The 20,424-nt window shown below is 48.0% G+C and overlaps 2 protein-coding genes across 7 annotated transcripts in view; one reads left to right on the top strand and one right to left on the bottom strand.

Moving 5' to 3' along the window:
- The first annotated feature begins 45 nt into the window (after positions 1 to 45).
- DDX11 (DEAD/H-box helicase 11) lies at positions 46 to 17,817 on the top strand. Of its 3 annotated transcripts, XM_064654623.1 has the most exons (26): positions 49 to 235; positions 339 to 545; positions 1,030 to 1,116; positions 2,687 to 2,844; positions 3,943 to 3,988; positions 4,514 to 4,621; positions 5,165 to 5,252; positions 5,731 to 5,933; positions 6,493 to 6,645; positions 6,750 to 6,796; positions 7,574 to 7,653; positions 8,930 to 8,974; positions 9,091 to 9,158; positions 9,678 to 9,716; positions 10,196 to 10,319; positions 10,825 to 10,962; positions 11,421 to 11,533; positions 12,147 to 12,219; positions 12,533 to 12,636; positions 13,420 to 13,569; positions 15,514 to 15,582; positions 15,758 to 15,858; positions 16,261 to 16,345; positions 16,951 to 17,026; positions 17,215 to 17,369; positions 17,490 to 17,817. In XM_064654623.1, the coding sequence occupies exons 1-26, from the start codon at positions 71 to 73 to the stop codon at positions 17,517 to 17,519; spliced, it is 2,712 nt and encodes a 903-aa protein (XP_064510693.1). In that variant the 5' UTR covers positions 49 to 70; the 3' UTR covers positions 17,520 to 17,817. The 3 variants fall into 3 exon arrangements, with proteins under 3 accessions (XP_064510692.1, XP_064510691.1, XP_064510693.1); XM_064654622.1 differs by lacking the exon at positions 17,490 to 17,817 and having other exon boundaries at positions 46 to 235; positions 10,828 to 10,962; positions 17,215 to 17,456; XM_064654621.1 differs by lacking the exon at positions 17,490 to 17,817 and having other exon boundaries at positions 46 to 235; positions 17,215 to 17,456.
- An 885-nt stretch (positions 17,818 to 18,702) lies between these two features.
- The window catches only part of WASHC1 (WASH complex subunit 1), a 42,760-nt gene continuing 41,038 nt past the window's right edge, over positions 18,703 to 20,424 (bottom strand). For all 4 annotated transcript variants that reach the window (XM_064654625.1, XM_064654626.1, XM_064654624.1 and 1 more), the window contains 3 exons: positions 20,144 to 20,302; positions 19,456 to 19,524; positions 18,703 to 18,938 (listed from right to left, as the gene is read on the bottom strand). In XM_064654625.1, coding sequence (XP_064510695.1) covers positions 18,787 to 18,938; positions 19,456 to 19,524; positions 20,144 to 20,302 — 380 coding nt within the window. In that variant the 3' untranslated portion in view covers positions 18,703 to 18,786. The remainder of the gene's footprint in view (positions 18,939 to 19,455; positions 19,525 to 20,143; positions 20,303 to 20,424) is intronic.

Below are 20,424 nucleotides of genomic sequence, written 5' to 3'. Positions count from 1 at the left end.
GGGAAGGGGCGGGAGGGGCTCCGGCGCCCGGTTCGAACGGGGCGGGATGGAGAACGGGAGGGAGAACGGGATGGAGAGCGGGAGGGAGAGCGGGGCGGCGGCGGCAGCGAGCCCTGCGTGCGGCCGGTTCCCATTCCCCTACACGCCGTACCGCATCCAGGAGCAGTTCATGGAGGCGCTGTACGGCGCGCTGGAGGCCGGCCGGGTCGGCATCTTCGAGAGCCCCACGGGCACGGTGAGGCGGGGCGGGGCCGGGGCTGTGCCCGGCGGGGGCGGCTGCGGGGTGGCGGCGGTCTGTGACAGCAGCGCTCCCTCACCCTGTTGGCTTCCCACGGCAGGGAAAGTCCCTGAGCCTCATCTGCGGGGCCCTGTCGTGGCTCCGGGACTGGGAGGAGAAGAAGCGGCAGGAGGAGGCGCGGCTCCTGGAGGGGCTGAGCCCGGCCGAGCCGGGACACCCGGGAAGCACCGACACGGCCGGGGAACCGGACTGGGTGACGGCGTTCGTGCAGAGGAAGGAGGAGCGGGACAAGGTGGACAGGCTAAAGGTTGGGAAACGCTCATCTGTAGGGGATGGGTGAGATAACGAGGAAGGGATTGGGAAGGCTGGAATCACAGAATGGCTGGGACTGGAGGGGGCCACTGGAGGTCATCTAGACCAACCTCCCGGCTCCAGAGCCCCTGGAGCAGGGTTGTGCCCAGACGGCTTTTTAATACCTTCGGGGAAGGAGACTCCACAGCCTCTGGGCAAACTGTTCCTGTGTCCCGGGTGATGAGTGGAAAAACACGTGAGGCAAATTTGGTGGTGGTCTGTCTGTCACAGGAGTTTGTTTCCATGAAGAGGGATGAGGCATTGCCCTGCGGGTTGCATAAGACAGGAAACAATATTGCTTTGGACAGAGCAACACGCAGTAGGTGCTCGAGGAGAACGGGACTGTGTACTAACAATTTCAGTGTTAATTTTTCTCTACACCCAGAGCTTAGTGATACCAAGGGTTGAGGACTAAATACAATACTCTCCCTTTATTGTAGGAAGAGCAGATCAGGAGGAAAAAGCGAGAAGATCGTCTCGAGAAAATTCGCAATAACGTGCAGTTAAAATATGCAGCAAAGAGGAAGGTGAGTTATTCCACAGAGATTAGAACCTTTTGTTTTGGTTACATTGAGTGTTGTTCATACTTGTTTATGTCTGTGACTTCACACTGCCTTTCTGAGGAGCTTTTTGTATTCAGATGCTGAAATTTGCCATCCAGAATTTTTGGTTAGATTTTGTTTTAGAAGTACAGATGTGAAAAACAATTTGTGCATCAATAATTTCCTCTGGGTGTGTTTGTGTATGGGTGGAAATGACGTGTGTTTTGATGACCTCTGCCCCTCTGCTTCTCTTTAAAAGTTTTAATACTTAGATTTTTATTTTTTTTTTAAAACTCTGTTTTATGAGCATGTGTGAGCTCTCTGTACTTCTGGAATAAAAACTGTCATTAAATTTATGGTCATGGGAACAGAATATCACCCAAAGGAAACCAGGTCAGGCATTGGTTGTACTTCAGTCACCACTAGGGAACAATTGTTTTTGTTTACTTCCGCAGTAAACATGATTTTATTGTTCAGAAATGTTTCTTTTCTGAATGCAAAATGTTCTCAGATATATTTTCCTGTAATATAGATTAATGAACTGTCCTCAGTGCTCTTAGCTCTAAGAGGTTTTTGATGGTACGAGTGGAACTTCCCAGAAATACATATTTCAAGTCCCCAGTAGGGCAGATTTATGAGGCTGCCAGGCTGTTAGTTTCTAGTGTGCTCCATCTCAAGTGTCATGTAATGTTTTGGTCAACTCCTGTCAAAGGGACGTGACAGAAATAGTGAAGAATGGCAAATAAAAAACAAATGGAACAAAGACCTTGTCTCTTTTAAAAGGATGAAGAGCCTGTGAAATGAGAAGCATGATAAAAAGCAAGAAAGTAAATGAGAGAAATATTATAGAGATTTGGAAAAGCAATTAATCTTCTGTGTAGGACTTACCAACTGCATTTCTTTATAATGCCATGGTAATAAAACACTCACTGACATTGGAAGATACGGTTTTCAGATTGAAAAACAAACTTTATCAGGACACAAAGTTAACCAAGAAACTGTTCTTTAGCAGCTTAATGCAATTTTTGTTGAAGGCTAGACCTGTGTCGGAATAACAATCACATAACTGGAGAAAAAAACAGCAAGAGAAGTCTTGTGCTCTGTGTTCTAAAACAGATACTGAGTTAATCCTAGTTTTGAATTAAGTGTACATGGAGAGTTTGATTATATCCTTATATGTTTGCTTGGGTTTATTTACACACTTTTTTTCTCAGGCAGATTTGGGCCACTTTAAGCAACTAATACTTACATGAATGTTTCATTGAGGATCTATTAGTTCAGCAGGCCTTTGGCATAGAATTTTCTTTATGTTTCCCTTTTGTAACTGTCTGTGGGGGCAAGTCTTTGATCGTTGGTAACAGCTGCATTCTGTGGGGCTGAACAGCTTCAGACCCCTTTGGTGCACGCGCTTGCCCTGCTGTGGGTTTACCCAGCAAGTCATTCCCTGTGCTGTGTGTGAGGGACTGCTGTCTTCTGACCTGTCTGTGCCGTGAAGTGATGCTCGTGCTGCCTCTCTTTTTATATGAGAAATGCTGCACTCCTGTGTTCCTCTCAGAGATCCGAGGAGGAGGAGACGAAGCGCCTTCTTCAGCTCAGCAAGGAGGCTCTGTCACAGGGAGCTGGAGCCGATGTTCTGGACCAGCTGGATCACAATGAGGAGGAGCTGATTCTTGCTGAATATGAGAGTGATGAAGAAAAGAAAGTGGTATCTGGGTAAGGACAGGGACTGAGAGGGTTCCACGCCAAAGAAACATTTTCTGTGTAGTTTTTGCCTTGCTCAGATTAAAGAGATGTCACCCGTAATGGTGCAGATTTTATTCAAAAGAGTTTCTCATCTTTTCAGACTGTGTAAGGTAGTGGTTGTTCTGGGGTTTTGTTTAATTGGTTGTTTGTTTTTTTAAGCTTTTCTTAGATTGATCAGAGTAACCTGAAATGCTTTCTGAGAGAGTGCGTCAGTGTCCTGCCTTTATCCATGCCCAGTTTCCCAAAAAGTGCCTCTGGATGCTGAGCGAATGACTCGAGATTAAGTTCCTTGCATTGGAAAAGCAGAATGGAACTCAGGACATCAGAGGAAGCTGTCAGTCCTGTAGATTAGCACTGGCATCTTTTGATACTATAAAGGGAGAGAGATGTTCACATTTCTTAAGACGGAGCTTCGGCATGAAAATCTCATGCACACTTTTCTCTCTCATACATTTGGTTTATGGCAAAAGCCAGAAGTCATAATTCAGCGCAAAAAGTCAAATGTGTTTAAAATACAAATTTACTAATTAGTATCTAGACAGATCCTTCTGCCTTAAAAAGTGAAAAATACTTAACTTCTTCATTTATATGCAGTTTATCAAACATTAAACTGCTGTTGCCTTTGAGGAACTCTGTGGCAGCCGAGGGCTTTCCTGAAGCTTTTCTTTGTGCAATAGCTGGAGGGTGGTAAATTGCCTCTACAGGGAAAGCGTTACACAAATAAATAGATAAATAAGCTCACCAAAGAATGGTATAGCAGTGATTAGCTTATGCCTGGGGCTTAGAAGCCCCAGAATCAAAAGAAAAAAACCTCTTGAATTTGCAAAAGGCAGAGCCCTAAAGACATTTTCCTTTTAAAGAGCAAAGCTCGACTTGATTGTGCACGCTTACACTTTTCTTAAAAAGCTGATTTTTCTTTTACCACCTGGGTTAAGATCTGAGGCTTTTTTTTGAGATGACTTAACCAGCTCTCTCTTTTGAGACCTCTCTCTTGTAGTAGAGCATAATTTGATTCTTACTGCCACTGATCTGCTGAAAGGGAACTGTTTGAGCTTTCTCTTTTCTTAGGCTGGAAGAAGATGATGATGATTTGGAAGAGGAGCATGTGACTAAGGTGAGATGAGGAAAGTAAATAGTGTCATTTCATAAAATGGTGTAGGAGTGAGCAGAATTATGGCTTCCTTGCACCTTTCCAACAGTCATGTGGTACAGAAAGATTTAGGAACTAACATACAAGAACTGCCAAGTTTGTTGATAGTGACAACTAGTTCTGCTGTGCTCATCTCCTTCTGGACTACACTGGCTGCCTAAGCAGCTTGCTCTGCTAGCACTGCTTAATTTTTGCTGTGGCTCGCTGTAAAAGCACACTGCAATAAATAGCATTTTATTACTCTCCAATGGTGAGTCCTTGTTTTTATAGAGATGTTGGAAAATTAAATGGAAACAAAGACAAATGATAGGAGAAAACAAAGATGGGGCTTTTAGCCTCAACAGTTGTGACACTCAAACTTGTGTTTTTGAAGGCTTGAGCAAGGTGAACCTTGTTGAAGTGCTTGGCTGCAACCTTGCAGGATTGGTTGTAGGTAGGGGATTGGCTTCCACGTTCTTCTTGTCTTCCCTTTGTTCTCCCTTGCTGCAGATTTACTACTGCAGCCGCACTCACTCCCAGCTCTCTCAGTTTGTGCGTGAGGTGCAGAAAAGTCCTTTTGGCAAAGACACACGTCTGGTTTCCCTGGGATCCAGGCAGGTATGTGGTGTTGTTCTCCGGGGACCCAGAGGGCATGTTAACCTAGTGTGAGAGACTTTGTGAGGAGGTATGTGGATCTGGTGCCACAGAAGGCACCTCGGGGGTTGACTGAGTCTCCCACTGGAAAACTAAAGTCGTGGGTCTCAGCACAGATCTATGTGATGTAGATTCTTCTGTGAACTCTCTTTTGGTCACTTACCCTTTGATGTAAATGCAAGAGTCTGTTTTACCTTTTCTGATGTGGAGTATTACAGATGTCTGAGTCACTGAGAAGGCGCTCCTCTTACTGGTACGTCTGGCAGCATTTTCTAGAAGCTGTTGTGTAGCAGTGAGCCCTCTCAGTGCACCTTTCCTCATTTTTTTCTCCTTTCTAAGTTTTTATGGGTTTTGAGCATGTTTGTAGCAGTTAGTGTGCACACTGTCCGATTGGTAGACTTTTCCATTTTGGAATCTGGCCTAAGATTGCTTTAAAGAAGCAATGAGAGCATGGGGCTCTCAGTTCAGAGCTGACCCCCTTCCTCTTCCTCTCTTTGCACGTCCCAGAACCTGTGTGTGAATGAGGAGGTGCGACGCTTGGGTGCTCTCCAGCTCATCAATGACCGCTGCATGGAGATGCAAAAGAACAAACATGGTATGAAGACTTCCAGCCTGGGGAAGCAATTGCTGATAAAGCTGCTTTAAGAGCCTGGAGACAGTGGGCATTGCCAATCAGTTCTGGCAAGACAGTGTTAGGAGCTTAGAAATGATGGGTTGGAGGAGCAGAGCTAGAGATCCCCAGCGCTTTTACTTTTCTTGCTCTCTAGGCTGGGATGCTGAGATCTGGATGTATTTTCTCAGTGTGTTAAGTTGGTCAGGAGTTCTGGTACGGAAGGGTACTTGTGTTTGTTAACTCCACACTGGAAATGTTGGAAAATGTCATGTGGCTAAATCTAACTGGCAAGAGTAGTGTTCACTGTGGAGATGGAAATGTTAAAGCTGAATAATTTTTAAATCAGTGATGGGTCAAAAATACATGACAGAGCTTGCTTTGAAATCCATGAAGTTCTGCACAGTGGTTGCTTTAGGCTGTTGTGTGTTGCTCATGGCTTTCTTGTGATTTCTGCTGCTAGAAAAGAAGAGTGATGAAGAGAATGAAGGGAAGAAGAGACGTGTGAGCCGCGCCGTGTGCCCATTTTATTCCTATGAGCAAATGCAGTTTCTCCGCGATGAAGTTCTAGTGGAAGTGAAGGATATTGAGCAGTTGGTGTCTTTGGGAAGGGAAACCAAAGCCTGCCCATACTATGGGAGTCGATATGCCATTCCTGCTGCTCAGGTAAGGTGCACAGTTTTAGCAGAATTAATGCCAGGCGCTCTAAAAATAAACCAGTTGCCTGCTCCCTCCAGTGCTGTTGCTCAATAATGTGGGAGTCTGTAAATGGGCTGTGTTTCTGTCAGCTGTAGTTTTGCTGAGAAAGCAAAGGAAAATGAGAATTCCCATCAGAAGTTAATAAGGAGGCTGTGAGTATGTCTCAGCATTCTGAAGTATTTGAAAGGTTTAGTAACTGTGAGGCAATACTGACACATGGGTGTGCTCTTAGCTCTTCTTCCTTGCTTGGTTCTCTCTCAGAAGATGTGCTTTCAGTGCTTCAGAGGAGATTTGGAAGGTAACCTGAGCCGATATGCAATTGTAGCATAATTATTTCTCTTCAGCTTACATCCCAGTGGCCCTCTCAAGCGTGTGCTACTGTCTCTCTTCCTGCCTTTCCCGTAATAAGTCACTTGGCTGAATTCCGCGAGGCCCTCTGAGACGGGCCTTTAGTGAGCGGTTGGAGAGTGCCGTAAGTTTGCAAGGATGAGAGCTGGAATCAGAGCAGTGTGTGCTTCTCCTGTAGTTGGTGGTGCTGCCTTACCAGATGCTCTTGCATGAGCCTACCAGGAGCGCTGCTGGGATCAAGCTGAAGGACCAGGTCGTAATCATTGACGAGGCCCACAACCTCATAGACACCATCACCTGTATCCACAGTGCGGAGGTCAGCGGCTCTCAGGTGAGTCACGGCCTGGCCTGTCAATGGAGAGGGAGCTCTGCATCCAGCAGACTGCCCTTTCTTCACTCCTTGGTAACAACAGCTCCTTCTTTCTGTTTGTGCAGCTTTGCTGTGCCCACTCCCAGCTGTCCCAGTACATGGAGCGATACAGGTGAGGATCTTGGGGCAAAACTGCACAGCAGTGGCAGGCAGTGTGGATGCCGTGGCTTGTCCCGTGGCTGCAGAGTCTTTCTTGCTTGTCCCTGATGGAAAGTTACTGCATTAATAGTTCTGCAGATGAAAAGGCACTTGCTTCATTATTTTTGTTTAGAATCTGTCTAAGTCAGACTCCTGGGGCTGGTATTAAGCAGTGAGAAGGGGATACCCTGAGGATTATGGCTTTCCCTTATACTCTGTTCCTTTCCAAATATCTCCCTCTAGTCACTTCTACTTTGTGATGCAGAGTTTTAAAAGATTCAGTCTTTTATGTCTGTCCCGGACCTTAGTCTTTCATGTGCTGATTGGCATTATGGTAGAGGCAGTAAGCTCTGAGGAGGAGGAAGCTGTGTGTGGGTTTTGGCTCTGCATCTTGTCGTCCCTTCAGTGGTTGGATATTGTGCTCAGTGCTTTGAATAACTGAGTTTGTGGAGCATTATTGCAACAGGGACTTGAGGCATCACTGCCACTGTAATAACAAACTGTAACTAATGTGTGAGGAGAAGGGTGGTGATAGGAACAGTGTGGGATATGTGGGTGAGTGCTTTGAGGTGACCTTGGGCAGGATGTCCAGAGGACTATGCCCTGTCACAAATAGGGAGAGTGAGCCTGGGAGAAATCATTCTTGGTTCCTGTCTCTCCAACATGAAGAAGAGTTCAGGTACTTGTTTCTGCAGCTTGTATTAGTGCCTGAAGATGTTTTGGGGCCTAATATGTGTCTCATTTTTCATAGGAAACGTTTGAAGGCAAAGAACTTGATGTACATTAAGCAGATCCTGTATTTACTGGAGCGGTTTGTGGCCATGCTGGGAGGTAAGGAAACCTGTTCTACATCCAGAGATACTGATAAACTCTGAGCTAGTTAGTGCTTCTTCAGGACACTGTTCCCTTTCCCACTCAGCAGAGACTGGGGAAGTGTTCCTCATGTATAGGTTCAGAAGCCAGTAATTTTATTTCTTAGGCTGTTTTGTAAGGTGGGGAAGTTGACTGGTGTCTACTTGACCCCTTCTCCTTGTTTCATTAGCTGAAGATCAGCAGATGACATTGTAAGTTGTGGAGGCAGTTTTCTTCTCTTTCTGTGTGGTTTTCAGATCTGATTTGAGTGGGGATAGTGTAAGATTCCAAGTGAGCAATACAGCAGATGTATGACAGTGCAGCACAAGAGCTGTGTGGCATAAATCTCCTGGGTCATCTGGTAGCAAGGCCTCTACACGTGTCAGCATGCCTCTGCAGAATGAATCTTTCTTGAGTGGTGCCTTTCCTTTGCGAAAAAATTACCATTTTGCTGTGATTTTAGATCCACAGGAGTTCACAGGGCTCTTTTTCTCTAATAATTTGCATGCTAGACCTCAGCGTGTCTTGAGGGGAGAGCCTGTCCTAAGTTCATAAAGACCTTCTTCTATGCCCTGGAGAAATGCAGCCCTTTGGGGCAGGGGGCTGGTGGTGCTCTCAGATGTTACTTCTCTTCCTGCTCTGTCCTGCCACTCTTCTCTTCCCCATACTCAGTGAAGTGCTTTCATTAGAAAACGCAGCCTGTGTGCAGCTTCTTGACTGAGGCTGCAAAAGTGAGATGTGAGGTGGATGTTAAATGCTAGGACATAAAATGCAGCGAGTGGCAGCAATTAATCCTGTTCTGGTTGTTGGGGTCTGGGCATGGAGGTGTCCTCAGGTTTTCCCTTCTTCCCAATCACCTGCCAGCCTCTGTGCCTCCCAGCTCCCTGCTGCTGCATCGAGGAGGGATGCACTGCAGTCTCTGTCCCTTTACCTTTGCAGCATGATGACTACATAGTGTGTGAGCACTTCAGAGCACCCACCCTACCTGCTGCTTCCTGCCACAGAAGGAATGTAGGTGTTACTTCTTAGGATGCTGCAGCACGCTTGTCCTACAGTGTAAGGCTACACTGCTGGGCAAAATAAAACTGAGTGGGAGCTGATGTTTTGTCTGTATAGCTACATTTTTGCAGAGGTGTAGTTATTTCTTGGGTTTTGTCATGATGCAGTGTACCTATCAGCTCAATCGTTAGTTTCTTGCTTAATTTTGAGACAGACCCATTGAAAGCCTTCCTTGAATTGGTTTCATGTTTTACAGGTAATGTGAATCAGAATCCTGGCTGTCAGACAGTTTCCCAAACAGGTAAGACTGGAGTGAACTCCTGGTGTGTGCAGCTGTCAGTCTGTGGGTGTGGGCAGTAAGGGGCTGCAGGCCCAGCAGTAATAACGTTTTTTCTCCTTTACCCCCTTTTCTTTCAGGGACAGTGCTAAAATCCATCAATGACTTTCTATTTCAGAGCCAGATTGACAATATAAACCTCTTCAAGGTAATGCAGATGTTGTTGTCTGCTGGGGCACAGGTAGTGGTGACTTGTTCGAGGTTGTTGGGGAGTGCATGTGAGAGCTGGAAGTAGAGCCAAGGCCCACATGGCAGATTCTCCCCACCTCCCCAGTGTATAGGTCTCTTCTGCTGCAGTCTGGGTAGAAGTGCACTGAGGCTGGATAGGTGCTCTTGGAGTAGAGGGAAGCGATTAAGCATGTACAAGTGCAGAAGCTGTCTGTAGGCAGAGCTAAACTGTAAGGGCTGAGGATGCAGAAACCATACTACTCCAGTATTGTCACCCATCCCTTGGACCTCCAGACACAGCCCCTTAGCACTGTGTGTTTCCACTCTGGATGCAATGTCTTTGTAATAAACTGTTGTCTGGGAGGCAGAGCTCACAAAGAGCTGTGCAACTCTCCCCAAAAGCACAGTAAGTGATATCCCTGCTGGTCAGGAATCAAGGACAGCAGGATAGGAGAAGAGATACTGACTGCTAGTTCATTTTTCTGTCTTCCTCCAACAGGTTCAGCGTTACTGTGAGAAGAGCCTCATCAGCAGGAAGGTACTTGCCCCCGAGGTTTTATGGTCAGCAGTGTTCCAATGCTGTTTCATACGTGGAACGTGAAGTGGAAGATGCAGCAGCTGGGATGGGAGCCTGTCTTCTCCACCCTGCTCTGCAAACAAAATGGTTCCTGCAAAAAGCACTATATGTGCAGATTAACTTTTGCTTTTCCAGCAAAGAAACATACAATGTTGTGTACCATGGTATTCCAGTGGGTGCTAATTCTGTGCTGCTTGGCCTCAAACCTGTCAGCTGGGTAGACTTGTTCTGGAGGAACAAGCATCAGAGACTTGTTTTGGTTTTGATTCAGTAGCTGTAGGAAGGTAATGGAAGCTGTGGGCTGTGCTGATAGATTCTGATCAGGCTGGTTTGTGAACACCTACTAAGGAACTTTTATCTGTGGCAGACCAGTAAACCTGCTTTTATCTTGGCTGATGCCTACTGTTGGTATCTTAGTGTATGTGCCTTTTGTTTGGCAGCTTTTTGGGTTTGTGGAGCGATATGGAGGCCCTGCCACAGCTGTGAAAAACAACAAGGAGAACCAGAAGATGGCTGGTTTGCAGAACTTTCTCCTGACCCTTCAGCAGGGATCTGATAAGGAGGGTGAGTTCAGACATCCTCCCCTTCAGGTACAGTGAGGATGTGGAACCTGCATCAATCTGCATGAGGAAAGGTGGGAGGCAGATTTGAAGAATGAGAGACTGCAGGAGGTGTCCTGCATAGGTGTTTTTTAACAAGTTGACCTAGGCAACTATACATTTGATTAGAAGGTCTCCTGAGGTCCCTTCCAAGCTGAATGATGGTGTGAGTCCATATTCACACCACACACACTCAAGCTTTGCACTGCTGAGACCTGCTAGCTCCAGGTCCAGAGCTACTGTGTGTAGCTCTGCTTAGTGGTGCCGAACACAAAAACCGGATCTTTTTTTTTTCTTTCTTAGCAATGAGACAGAATTTGGGTTTTCCCCTTTTCTGGGTCTTTGTTCTCTGCCTGCACACGTAGACCAGGTATCATGTTCCTGTAAAGTAAACATGATACTTCATGTTTAATCCCTGTCTTTAGAAGTATGGCCTAAATTGCCTGCCTCTCCTTTTTTTTCCGGGCTAGCAGGCACCCCCCAGAGTCCTCCTGTGGAGGCTGAGAACGACCAGCTCCGAGCTGCCTCTCCACTGATGCAGATTGAAGGATTTCTGTCAGCCCTCACAAATGCAAACCAAGATGGCAGAGTCATTCTCAACAGACAAGGTACTGGAAAAGGCGAGCTGGGGAGAGGTGGCATGGGTCAGTCACAAGCAGGGAGCTTCACTGGCAGTGAGGGAGGAGATCTGGAGCCTGCAACAACATTTCTGTGCCATATGTGATGCAGGCTGGCAGGCTGGGTCTGTCTGAGGATGTTCATGACCCCAAAGGAATTCTTAACTAAGGGCATTGGGGCCAGGGTTTGCAGATCTCTGCTCCCACTTTGGATGTTAGTTTTCATCCTGCAATTTACTGCACCTCTTCTACAGCTCCAGGGAGATTAGGAAGCAGAAGGTAACTTCCAGGCTGACGTTACTGCCTCTGTCAGCGTTGAATAGCAAGTCCTTGCTTTGAGAAGTGAGGACCTGCCAGAGTGCCCAGGGCATGAGGGAGAATCTCTTATATATCCCTGAGTGTGTGTATCCCACAGCTAGCTCCTGATGCTCCTTCTCTCGTTTTCCAAGGCACAGTTGGTCAGAGCAGTCTCAAATTCCTCCTGCTGAATCCAGCTGTCCACTTTGCCAAGGTGGTGGAAGAATGCCGTGCTGTAATCATTGCTGGAGGCACCATGCAGCCGGTGAGGAAATCAGGATGCTGCACTGGGATCTCAGGATTGCTGCCTGCAATCAGGCATGGAAAGAGAGCAGCTAAGCCCCACTGGAATGTGCTGCTCTTCTTGCTCCTCGTGGTGTGTGTGGGAAAATACCTCTCCTACCTGCCCTTCTATCTCCCTGGTATGGGTTCCCTGCATGAAGTGTCTGTCACTGCCTGTTTGTGGATAAACTTGTAGGTGCAAGGGCAGGATCGCCCTCGTCAGCCTTTCTTGTCCTCAAGACGATACAGGCTGAGCTCTTGGTAGTTTGGAACCAGCACGGGTAGCAGTTGGAGGACCTTGTGATACCATCTGTCCTTCTGCAGGCACAGGGAGCCCACAGGGACCATCCCGTAGGGATTCAGGAAAATCAGTCCCGATGTGCGCGGGCAGGGGGCGCTGCCGCTTCTCCGGCGGGCCTGGAGCACGGGCTGGGCTGGGGGCTGTGTGTGTTCGGCATTCCCTGTCCCCGATGTGCTCATCCCGGAGGGATCTGGCCGGCGCTCCCTCGACACTGGTGCTCGAGGAGCAGTACAGGTGCCTCTGGTGTGGTGTCTTTTGGGCCACTGGTACTTCACACGTGGCTTGTGGTTCGTAGGTGGCTGATTTCCGAGAGCAGCTGCTGTCCTGTGCTGGTGTGGACCCTGCACGTGTCCTGGAGTTCTCCTGTGGTGAGTGCCAGGCTGGCAGGGAGGGGTCATCAGCTGCAAGTGCTGCAGTCTGCCTTTGGTGCTGTTTTGTCAGGCAAAGGCGTGCAAGTTCCCTTCCACTCTGAGCTTCCTCAGTGCCAGTACTGGCAGGCAGTGTGCCATGCCTTCTTCCCAGGGGCTCAGGGAATGGAAGCTGGAGCAGCTGAGTGACTTAAGCACTTTGGCTTAGCCAGGAAAACATTTGCCTCTGTCATGCAGGTAAAGCTCTTCAGCTCGTGGGGTTTGTGCCAACAGCAGTGATGTTAACTCTCAAACTACTTGTTTTTGGCTCCAGGACATGTGATTCCTCCAGAAAACATCTTACCCATAATCCTCTGCAATGGTCCTTCCAACCAGCAGCTGGAATTCACCTACCAGACAAGAGACCTGCCCCAGATGGTCAGTCTGTCCTTTGTTTCCTTCCTTTGGATCCCTTTTTTGCTTCGCATGCTTATGTTTCATAGGACAGTATGCTCTCTGTTTGAAAGGTTGGCTGACCAAAAGCCACGGCAAGGGAAATCCGTAAAATTTGGGGCAGGGGCATTGAAAAAGAGCAATAGCAAAAGGGATTTTGAGCTGCTTCCTCAGAGGTAGCTTTTGGAGATGAGTTATATAGCAACTTCTGTTTGGCTGTATGGAGATCCTGCAGTTGTGTGCTGGGCATCAGGAGGAGGTTTCTGACTGTGTGTCACAGTTTGAAGGGCTCAGTGACAGTGGAGTAGGGCAGCCCTGCAAAATGCAGCCCAAACCACGGGGGCAGCAGCAGGTGTTTGGGCACTTTTACTTCTTCCTGTGGCAGGCCAGTAAACACTCAAGGCCAGACACTAGATCTGCTCTGCCCCTGCTGAATCTCCACCAGACGTGCTAACTAGCTCTCAGCATCTATTCTGGTGTGACAGCTCCCATCCACTGAGGCAAACCCTCCTTTCCTGAGTGACCAGTGCTCCACAGCGCAAACAGAAACCCCGAGTTAGGGAAAAAGGTGGAGAAATGAAGAACTTTTTTGTTGTAGGGGATGCTCAGCTCCCCTAGAGAGTTCTCTTAGTCTTGGCATATTTCCCACATTTTTTCCTCCCCTAAGGCACGTCACAGGGAAGGTGTGATCCTGGGATTGAGCAGAGAACTGGAGCAGCGTTAGCTGGAGCTCCTGCCAGCTGCAATATGCTCTTACCTCTCTTGCAGATGGATGAGACAGGTCGGATCCTTTGCAACCTGTGCAACGTGATCCCTGGAGGTGTGGTGTGCTTCTTCCCCTCCTATGAATATGAGAAGCAGGTGTATGCACACTGGGAGAAGACAGGGCTGCTCACCCGCCTGGCAACTAAGAAGAAGGTGATTGTGGAGCCGGGGCAGTTGGTACTTTACATGGAGGTTTCAAAAATCAAACAATTACATATGCACTACAGGCCCCTCTCTCCGAGTTGTTCTCATACCCTGCACAGCAGAGCAGAGAGGATGTTTATCTGGCTAATCCCTCCAGTTACAAATAAATGGTACTTCCCGGGTGGCTGATCACTGAGCTGGGATCTAAATTAGACTGAATGCAGCCATACGTTCTTTAAGTGCACGGTCTGTGTAGTGGCCATGGGGGGAGACAGTCTTCGCTTTCCATCACCAGCAGGCTTGTTCCTGTGTGGATGGGGAGGCTGTTCAGATTGAGCTCTTACAGGGAATTTGTTTTTCCCAGGCTCAGTGTGTCCCTTGAGCACAGACCAGCACAACCAAGGGCTAGGCAGAGTGGGGCCACACTGCAGTTCATAGGAAAAATGGTGGTTTGCTTCCTGGTAGATGTAACACAGATGAGAACTGGAAGACCAGCAGTGGTGACTCCTGCTAAAGGAGTGACGAAACACATTAAAGAGGGAGATCACTGCAAATATAAAAATCTTTGCAATGACTTTTCACAAATATTTGAAGATCAGGCATATTGAAGATTAAGCAGTTCAGGGTGTGGTGCAGGGATCTTTGATCACATGCCAGGGGGATGAAAAAGTTACATATACCCTGACTGTGACTTCTGTTTACCAAAAGCTAAATAACTTACCATGTGGATTAGGAGAGCACAGTCCCAGATATTTCACAGCCTTGGTGCCAGCATTCTGGCACGTGGATCTGCCTGTAGGTTTTTGTGGTGGAAGCATTATGCTTCGGCTTCTGCACATGTTTGTACAGCTACTATTCCTCATGCCTTTCAGGTGTGTCCTGTCAGGGTCCCAGTGCTCTGGCTGGTGCCTCCAAGGCTTTGTGCCACAATCACACAGTTTGTTCTGCCTTTCAGCTCTGATTTATTCTCGTTTGGCCTTTGCAGTCTCCAGCAAATTGGATATGCGTTAGCAAGGCAATTTGGTACAACTGCAGCAAGTGTGACTTTCAGCTGCCAACACACAAGACCAGATCATAGCAGGGGAAGGCTCGAGTCCTGAGGTGGCTGTGGTGACATCACACTGAGATTGTATATAAATAATGTAGGGAAAATTAATTTAAATCAAAGGATTAAATAGCTACTCTTCAATAAGTTAGTTTGGGCCTATATTTGTAATTGCCAGTTATTTTTCTACTGAAGGACTGATTTTGACTGGTAAAATTTGATAGTACTTCTTGCCAACCAAGGAAAAACACATCCTTTAGGTTCTTCACTGTCACAGAGAAGACAGATGTTGCACCTCTTGTTTACTAGGAAAACAACTTGTGATTTAGGCCAAGGTGCAGCATCGATCAAAATACAGCTTAATTAACTGCAGGGGCTTTCAGTAACTAATTAGGCATGCAAGAATAACATAAAGATATATTACTTTATTTATGCATTGCCTAAAAAGCTGATTTATTCACTGGGCAAGTGAAGCTATCACTTGGAATTAATTAGTGATTCAAATTGATCAGCCCTGTCACTGTCCTCCAAGATCTTGGAGCTGGAAGGTCTCCTCACCCTGGAGGATCTTGATTCATGGGTGCGAGAGGTGCACACTGCTTTCCTGCCTCTCAGCTCTTGGATAACTTCTAACTTCTTGCAGAATTAAACAAGTCTGCCAAAGCTGAAGGGGAACGTTGGAAGGGCAGGAGCAGCTGCTGCTCCCTTCATAGCCCAGCTGGAAAGTGAACATGCAGTGCATTTCCATGGTGGAGGGGAAAGGTGCTGGTTAAGTTGGTTTTTCAGGCAATTTGCCTTTCCCTGATCTCAGTTCCATATGCTGTTTAATGGTGTGAGAGTGAAATGATTTGCTTTCTTTAAACTGTTTGCTTCCTGTTGTTGCAACTGATGCCCTGTGCCTGTGACAGATCTTTCAGGAGCCTAAGAAAGCCAACCAGGTGGAGCAGGTGCTGGTGGAATATGCCAAGTGCATAAAGGTAAGCCGAGCTGGCAGGCTGGTGGGAGTGTGGCATCCCAGCTGGTGTGGGAGTGTGGCATCCCAACTGGTGTGGGAGTGCTGCTAAAGAGGGCACTGCAGCTTTAACAAGAGGGCTCTGTGAAGCACAGAAATCTTCCCAACTCTGGTTTAAGTTGATGGTCCCTCTCCTGCAGCGCTGCAGCCAGGCAGGAGGACAGATGACAGGGGCCCTGCTGCTTTCTGTAGTTGGAGGCAAAATGAGTGAAGGGATCAACTTCTCTGATGACCTGGGAAGGTAAGCTGACTGCTCCTTCTTGAGGGGTGAGCTCTGGCTTGTGGTGACTCCAAGCAGGATGGTCACGTCAGTACTTGCATAGATAGAAAATCCTGGGCAGCACATGACCTCAGCTTAAAGCAACAGGAGGGTCGGCTGGGTGGTGTAAACCTGATTGTCCAGGCTACTTTTCCTGTGAATGCTGCAGTTAGGCTTGCTGTGCTAGACAATCCCTTGTTCTGGCACCCTGAATCCCTCTGCAGCTCTGTTCAGAACGTGCTTGTCAGACTGCTGTGCTTTTTTGCTGCCTTTGGTTATCAGGGCTGGCTGTCTTTCGGGGGTGCAGTGACCTCTAATTTATCAGTCTATTGGTAAAGTGCTATAGGATGAGACATTAAGAATAATGCACTCCTTTCCTTGCAGATGTGTGATTATGGTGGGAATGCCTTACCCCAACATTAAATCTCCAGAGCTTCAGGAAAAAATGGCTTGGCTTGACAAAACAATGGTAACAGATTACACCTCTGCCTGTTTCACTTCTGCTTTATAGTATTAACTTTTCTCTCAGCACAGGCATGCAAGAGATGCCTTTGAAGGCTTTGTTTTGTTTTCTCTGAGTTTGCCGTGGTTTCCCAGACTGTGTGGTACTGAGAGCACAGCCTTCTCCAGGCAGCTCATGAACAGGTGGTGCCAAACACAGGGAAGAAGCTCACTGGAGGGAAATACCATCAGGGCTCACTGGGAACTCTGAGTTCCAAAGGGAGCAAGGACTCTTTACCCCAGAGGAGGTGGCAGGGTGGTAGAAGCTGCTTGCCAGGATCACTTGTCTTGGGTCATTTGTCCTTTCTTACTGCTCACTGGATGTGCTGTTCCTGAGCAGCTGGGGACAGGATTTCTGCCTTCAAGGGGACCATGGGCTGGCTCTTTGTGAATGCTCAACATAGTTTTCTGACTGCAGCCTTTCTTCTGTCCCTCCTTGCTCTCTACTTGGGGTCTGCCTTGCTACCCGCTCACTCTGCAGGGGTAAAAGCATTTGCCTCACATTGTCATTCAGACTCCCTAGTTTGATTTACATCTGCCTCATGTTCAGACTTGCCTATTTCTCCTTTCCAGCCCAGAGCTGCTGGCCAGGCACCTAGCAGAGTGCTGATTGAAAACCTGTGCATGAAGGCAGTAAACCAGTCAATAGGTAATTCATCCTTCCTTGGACAGGCTGGGGGGGTACGAAATGTGACTGCACTGAAGGAGCAGGGTGGGAGAAAGGAAGCATTACCCAGTCGTCTGGGTAATCGTACTTAGAGATGATGGGAACATGAGCCTCCTTGTCTGAGAACAAGCACTTGACTGGGCCATTTTTTGTTTTTATGCTCTGTACAGGCAGAGCCATTCGGCATCAGAAGGACTTTGCGAGCATCCTGCTCCTGGACCACAGATATGCACGGCCTGCCATCTTTAACAAACTGCCACAGTGGATCAGGGAGAGAACCCAGGTGAAACCTGCCTTTGGATCAGCATTTGCAGAATTAAGAAAGGTCAGAACTTCTATCTCATGTACTGCTCCCCAGACTGTTTCCCACTGTGCCCATCTTGACTTGTCTCAAGTCTTCCCTTTAGAGTAAAGGGACAAACTGTCTGGTTTTGTGTGTTCCCAGTTCCATCGAGGGAAGTTGGATGCTTTGTGACGTGGCCCAGAGAACAGACGGTATTCACCTCTGTGAGTTGCACCTCTGAAAAATGGATGAAGCAACACAATCTGCTTTTGTATACCATGGACTTTGTAAATCTCTGCATTCTGCCTCCTTTGTGGATGTTTGCTGTTCAGTATCTGAGCACTATGATGGTGAGACAGCCTTCAGCACCATAACCGGGAGGGAAACTGGTTGTAGGTCTGAGGCAGGTGAAGGTAGTAGCAGCAGGCTTCTATTTGTTTACAGCTGTTAAGGTTTTATTTAAATTGATTAAATACTTTCAAAACATTAAGTATGGGGAGTATAATTATTTTAACTGAATACATCTGTTTTTTCCCATCAACCACCACACGTAGGAGGCCTGATGGTCATTGACAACATAGAGCTTTTCACAGGAATTGTAAACTAGCAGGCCATTAGTTTGTGTCCTGTTGGAATAACACACAGCTGGAGTGGTAAGCCACAAGGCAGCTATGGGTAACATTTCTTATCCTCTTGCTTCAAGCTGTCAGTAGATTCAAGGAGCAGTTCATTCTTCCCAGGGGAATAAGGATATGGCCATAATATAGCACTTCTGTGATCATGCTTAGGCAGAGGGTTGCTCTGTTCTTTCTACTGCTTAAGTTTTTCAATTAAAAATAACTTTTTTAGGCTAACATTCCTGGGGTTCTTTCCAAGGTTATAGGTCAGTGCTGGAGGGCAGCAATAATAACAGGGACAGCTACGTCATCCCACAGCCGGCCCCAGCTTGTTCTGCCATCCTGAGCAAGTTTCTTCCCAGGAGCTTCCTTTTCCTCTCTGCCAGCTTCAGCAGCTGGATGCTACCTCTCAAGGCTCTTCACAATGAAGACAAAGTACTTATAATTATGACACAAGAGCTGTTACCCACTCCCTGTATGTTAATTAGCCCTGTATGTTAATTAGGGAAAGAAAGAGCTGCCTATGAGAAACTTCCATTGTGAGTCTCCTGCCCCTTCAGAGGGTACCAACCCTGCACAAGCTCTGCCTTCACCCCAGTGAAAGAGGGAGGGGGGGCACCTGCTTCTAGCAGCTGGTGCCCTCTGGCTTGTGGCTGGTGATGCTGTGCTGTAAGGCTGGTCCCCACCAGCCATGCGTGGACAGCTGGGCTTTCCCTTTCCACACCCTTAATTGATGACACTTCCCACTTTTACCAAAATGAAGGTGGAAGGACCTGCTTCTTTCAACTTTATTAAAATTTTCAGACAGCAGCAGATTGACACTAATGCTCAACTGACCCCATCTATGACTCCCAGTCATCCTCATCCTCCTCACCCACGGGCTGCTGTGGGGGTGGGAGGGGTGGAATTGAGTCCGACATGCGAGCAAAGGCACCGGCAGGACTGCCTGGAGCATCGGCATTCCCAGAGGCTCCTGGCCCTTTCCCTGAAATACCTGTGATGGAAGGAAAATCACCAGTAAGTGACACCCAGGGACTAGAGAACACACAGACTCAGCAAAGGGGAGGGGGAAAGCCATGCTCCCAGCACCCAGGTAAGCAGAGCTGCCAACATGTTCAGTGCTACCACAGTCCTGTGCCAAGGGCTCGTTTAAGTACAGCTCCACCTGAGCAAGTTCCTGCTGTTCTCTGCCCAGCACTGAGGCATGGTCTGGCCCTAAATGGCCCTGGCTGGGCAACTCAGGTGCCCCCATGGGTGAGGGGTCCAGGTAGCTTTCAGAGTTCATCCTCTGACTGAGACGTACAACCTCCTCCAGTGCCTCCAGCTGGACTTGAGGTGGAGATTCCTCTGCTCACCCTCTCTAAAGACACTCCCAGTCACACTGTGGTACACTTGCCAGGGAAAGTCTCTCTGTTCCTGTTTCTAGAGCTGTGGCTGACACAACTGAGGTGCCAGGAAACATTCTCCCTCTTTCCTAGGGGGAAGGAGCAGCCCACCCTGCAGGACAGTACCTTTGCGCCTCAGCACCAGTTTATTGAAGAGGTCTGACATCAAATCTCCACCTTGTCCCGTAGCTCTCACTGAAACAGGAGAAAAAGTCAGTCAAGAAACACTAGTCTGAACCAAGCACTATGGCAAAAGCATTCCCCTGCAATACTACCTTCAGATTAAAGAAAAAAAAACCCCAAATCTCTATTCTTGTATCACACTCCAAAACTACAGCCCAGTTTCAGGTCAGGAGAACACTAGGCACTGCAGGGTAATGGCATCTTCTGGGGAAATCCAAGAGTGGAATTCCTTGAGGGGCTGTGCATTTGCAGTCTCATTCTGCCAAACCAGCTCCATCACTCCCCTCCCCAGCTACCTCAGCCAAGGTGCTCAGACTGATTCAGCCTTGCCCCTCTTGGCCCTGGGGTTTCATTTGTGTGCCTGCTCCCATACAGCACACGGGAAACTTCTACATGTGTCCTGAGACAGAGCGTGCCTCTGTCAAGAACATGGATGCCCTGGCAGATGGGGTTCAGTGAGTTCACAGAATGGGAAACACCTGAGACCTACACAGGCCTGTGAGGAGAGAGAATCCCTTTCTGCTCTCTAAGTTCACTGTGCTCCTGACTTGCCCTCCTGCCCCCAGACCCACACCTCCCCAGCCTGGGGCAGAGAGCAAGGAAGAGCAGTTCTGCTGAAGGGCCTCAGCACCTTGTTCCTGTTCCTTCTGTTTCTTTTTCTCCAGCTTCCTCTCCTTGACACTGCGGAGGTTGGCCTTCCCAATGCCACCGGCCTGGCGGATGGACTCCAGGAGACTGGCACGCCCAGTAGAGGGGTTCACCACCTCCTTTGGGGCTCCCTGGACAGAAGCTGCAGAGACAGGAAGGACAGGCAGCACACACGGGTCAGTGCATCAGCTACAGGCCCAGCCAAATTCCAATGGAAAGGGCTACTCCAATACCCTGCCAGCCTCCCCACTCTACTGGAAGGCT

The sequence above is a fragment of the Pseudopipra pipra genome, chromosome 5 (genome assembly GCF_036250125.1).
Source record: "Pseudopipra pipra isolate bDixPip1 chromosome 5, bDixPip1.hap1, whole genome shotgun sequence".
NCBI classification, from domain to species: Eukaryota; Metazoa; Chordata; class Aves; order Passeriformes; family Pipridae; genus Pseudopipra; species Pseudopipra pipra.
The sequence above is the reverse complement of the archived record's forward strand: the minus strand, read 5'-3'. Positions and strand labels throughout refer to the sequence as shown.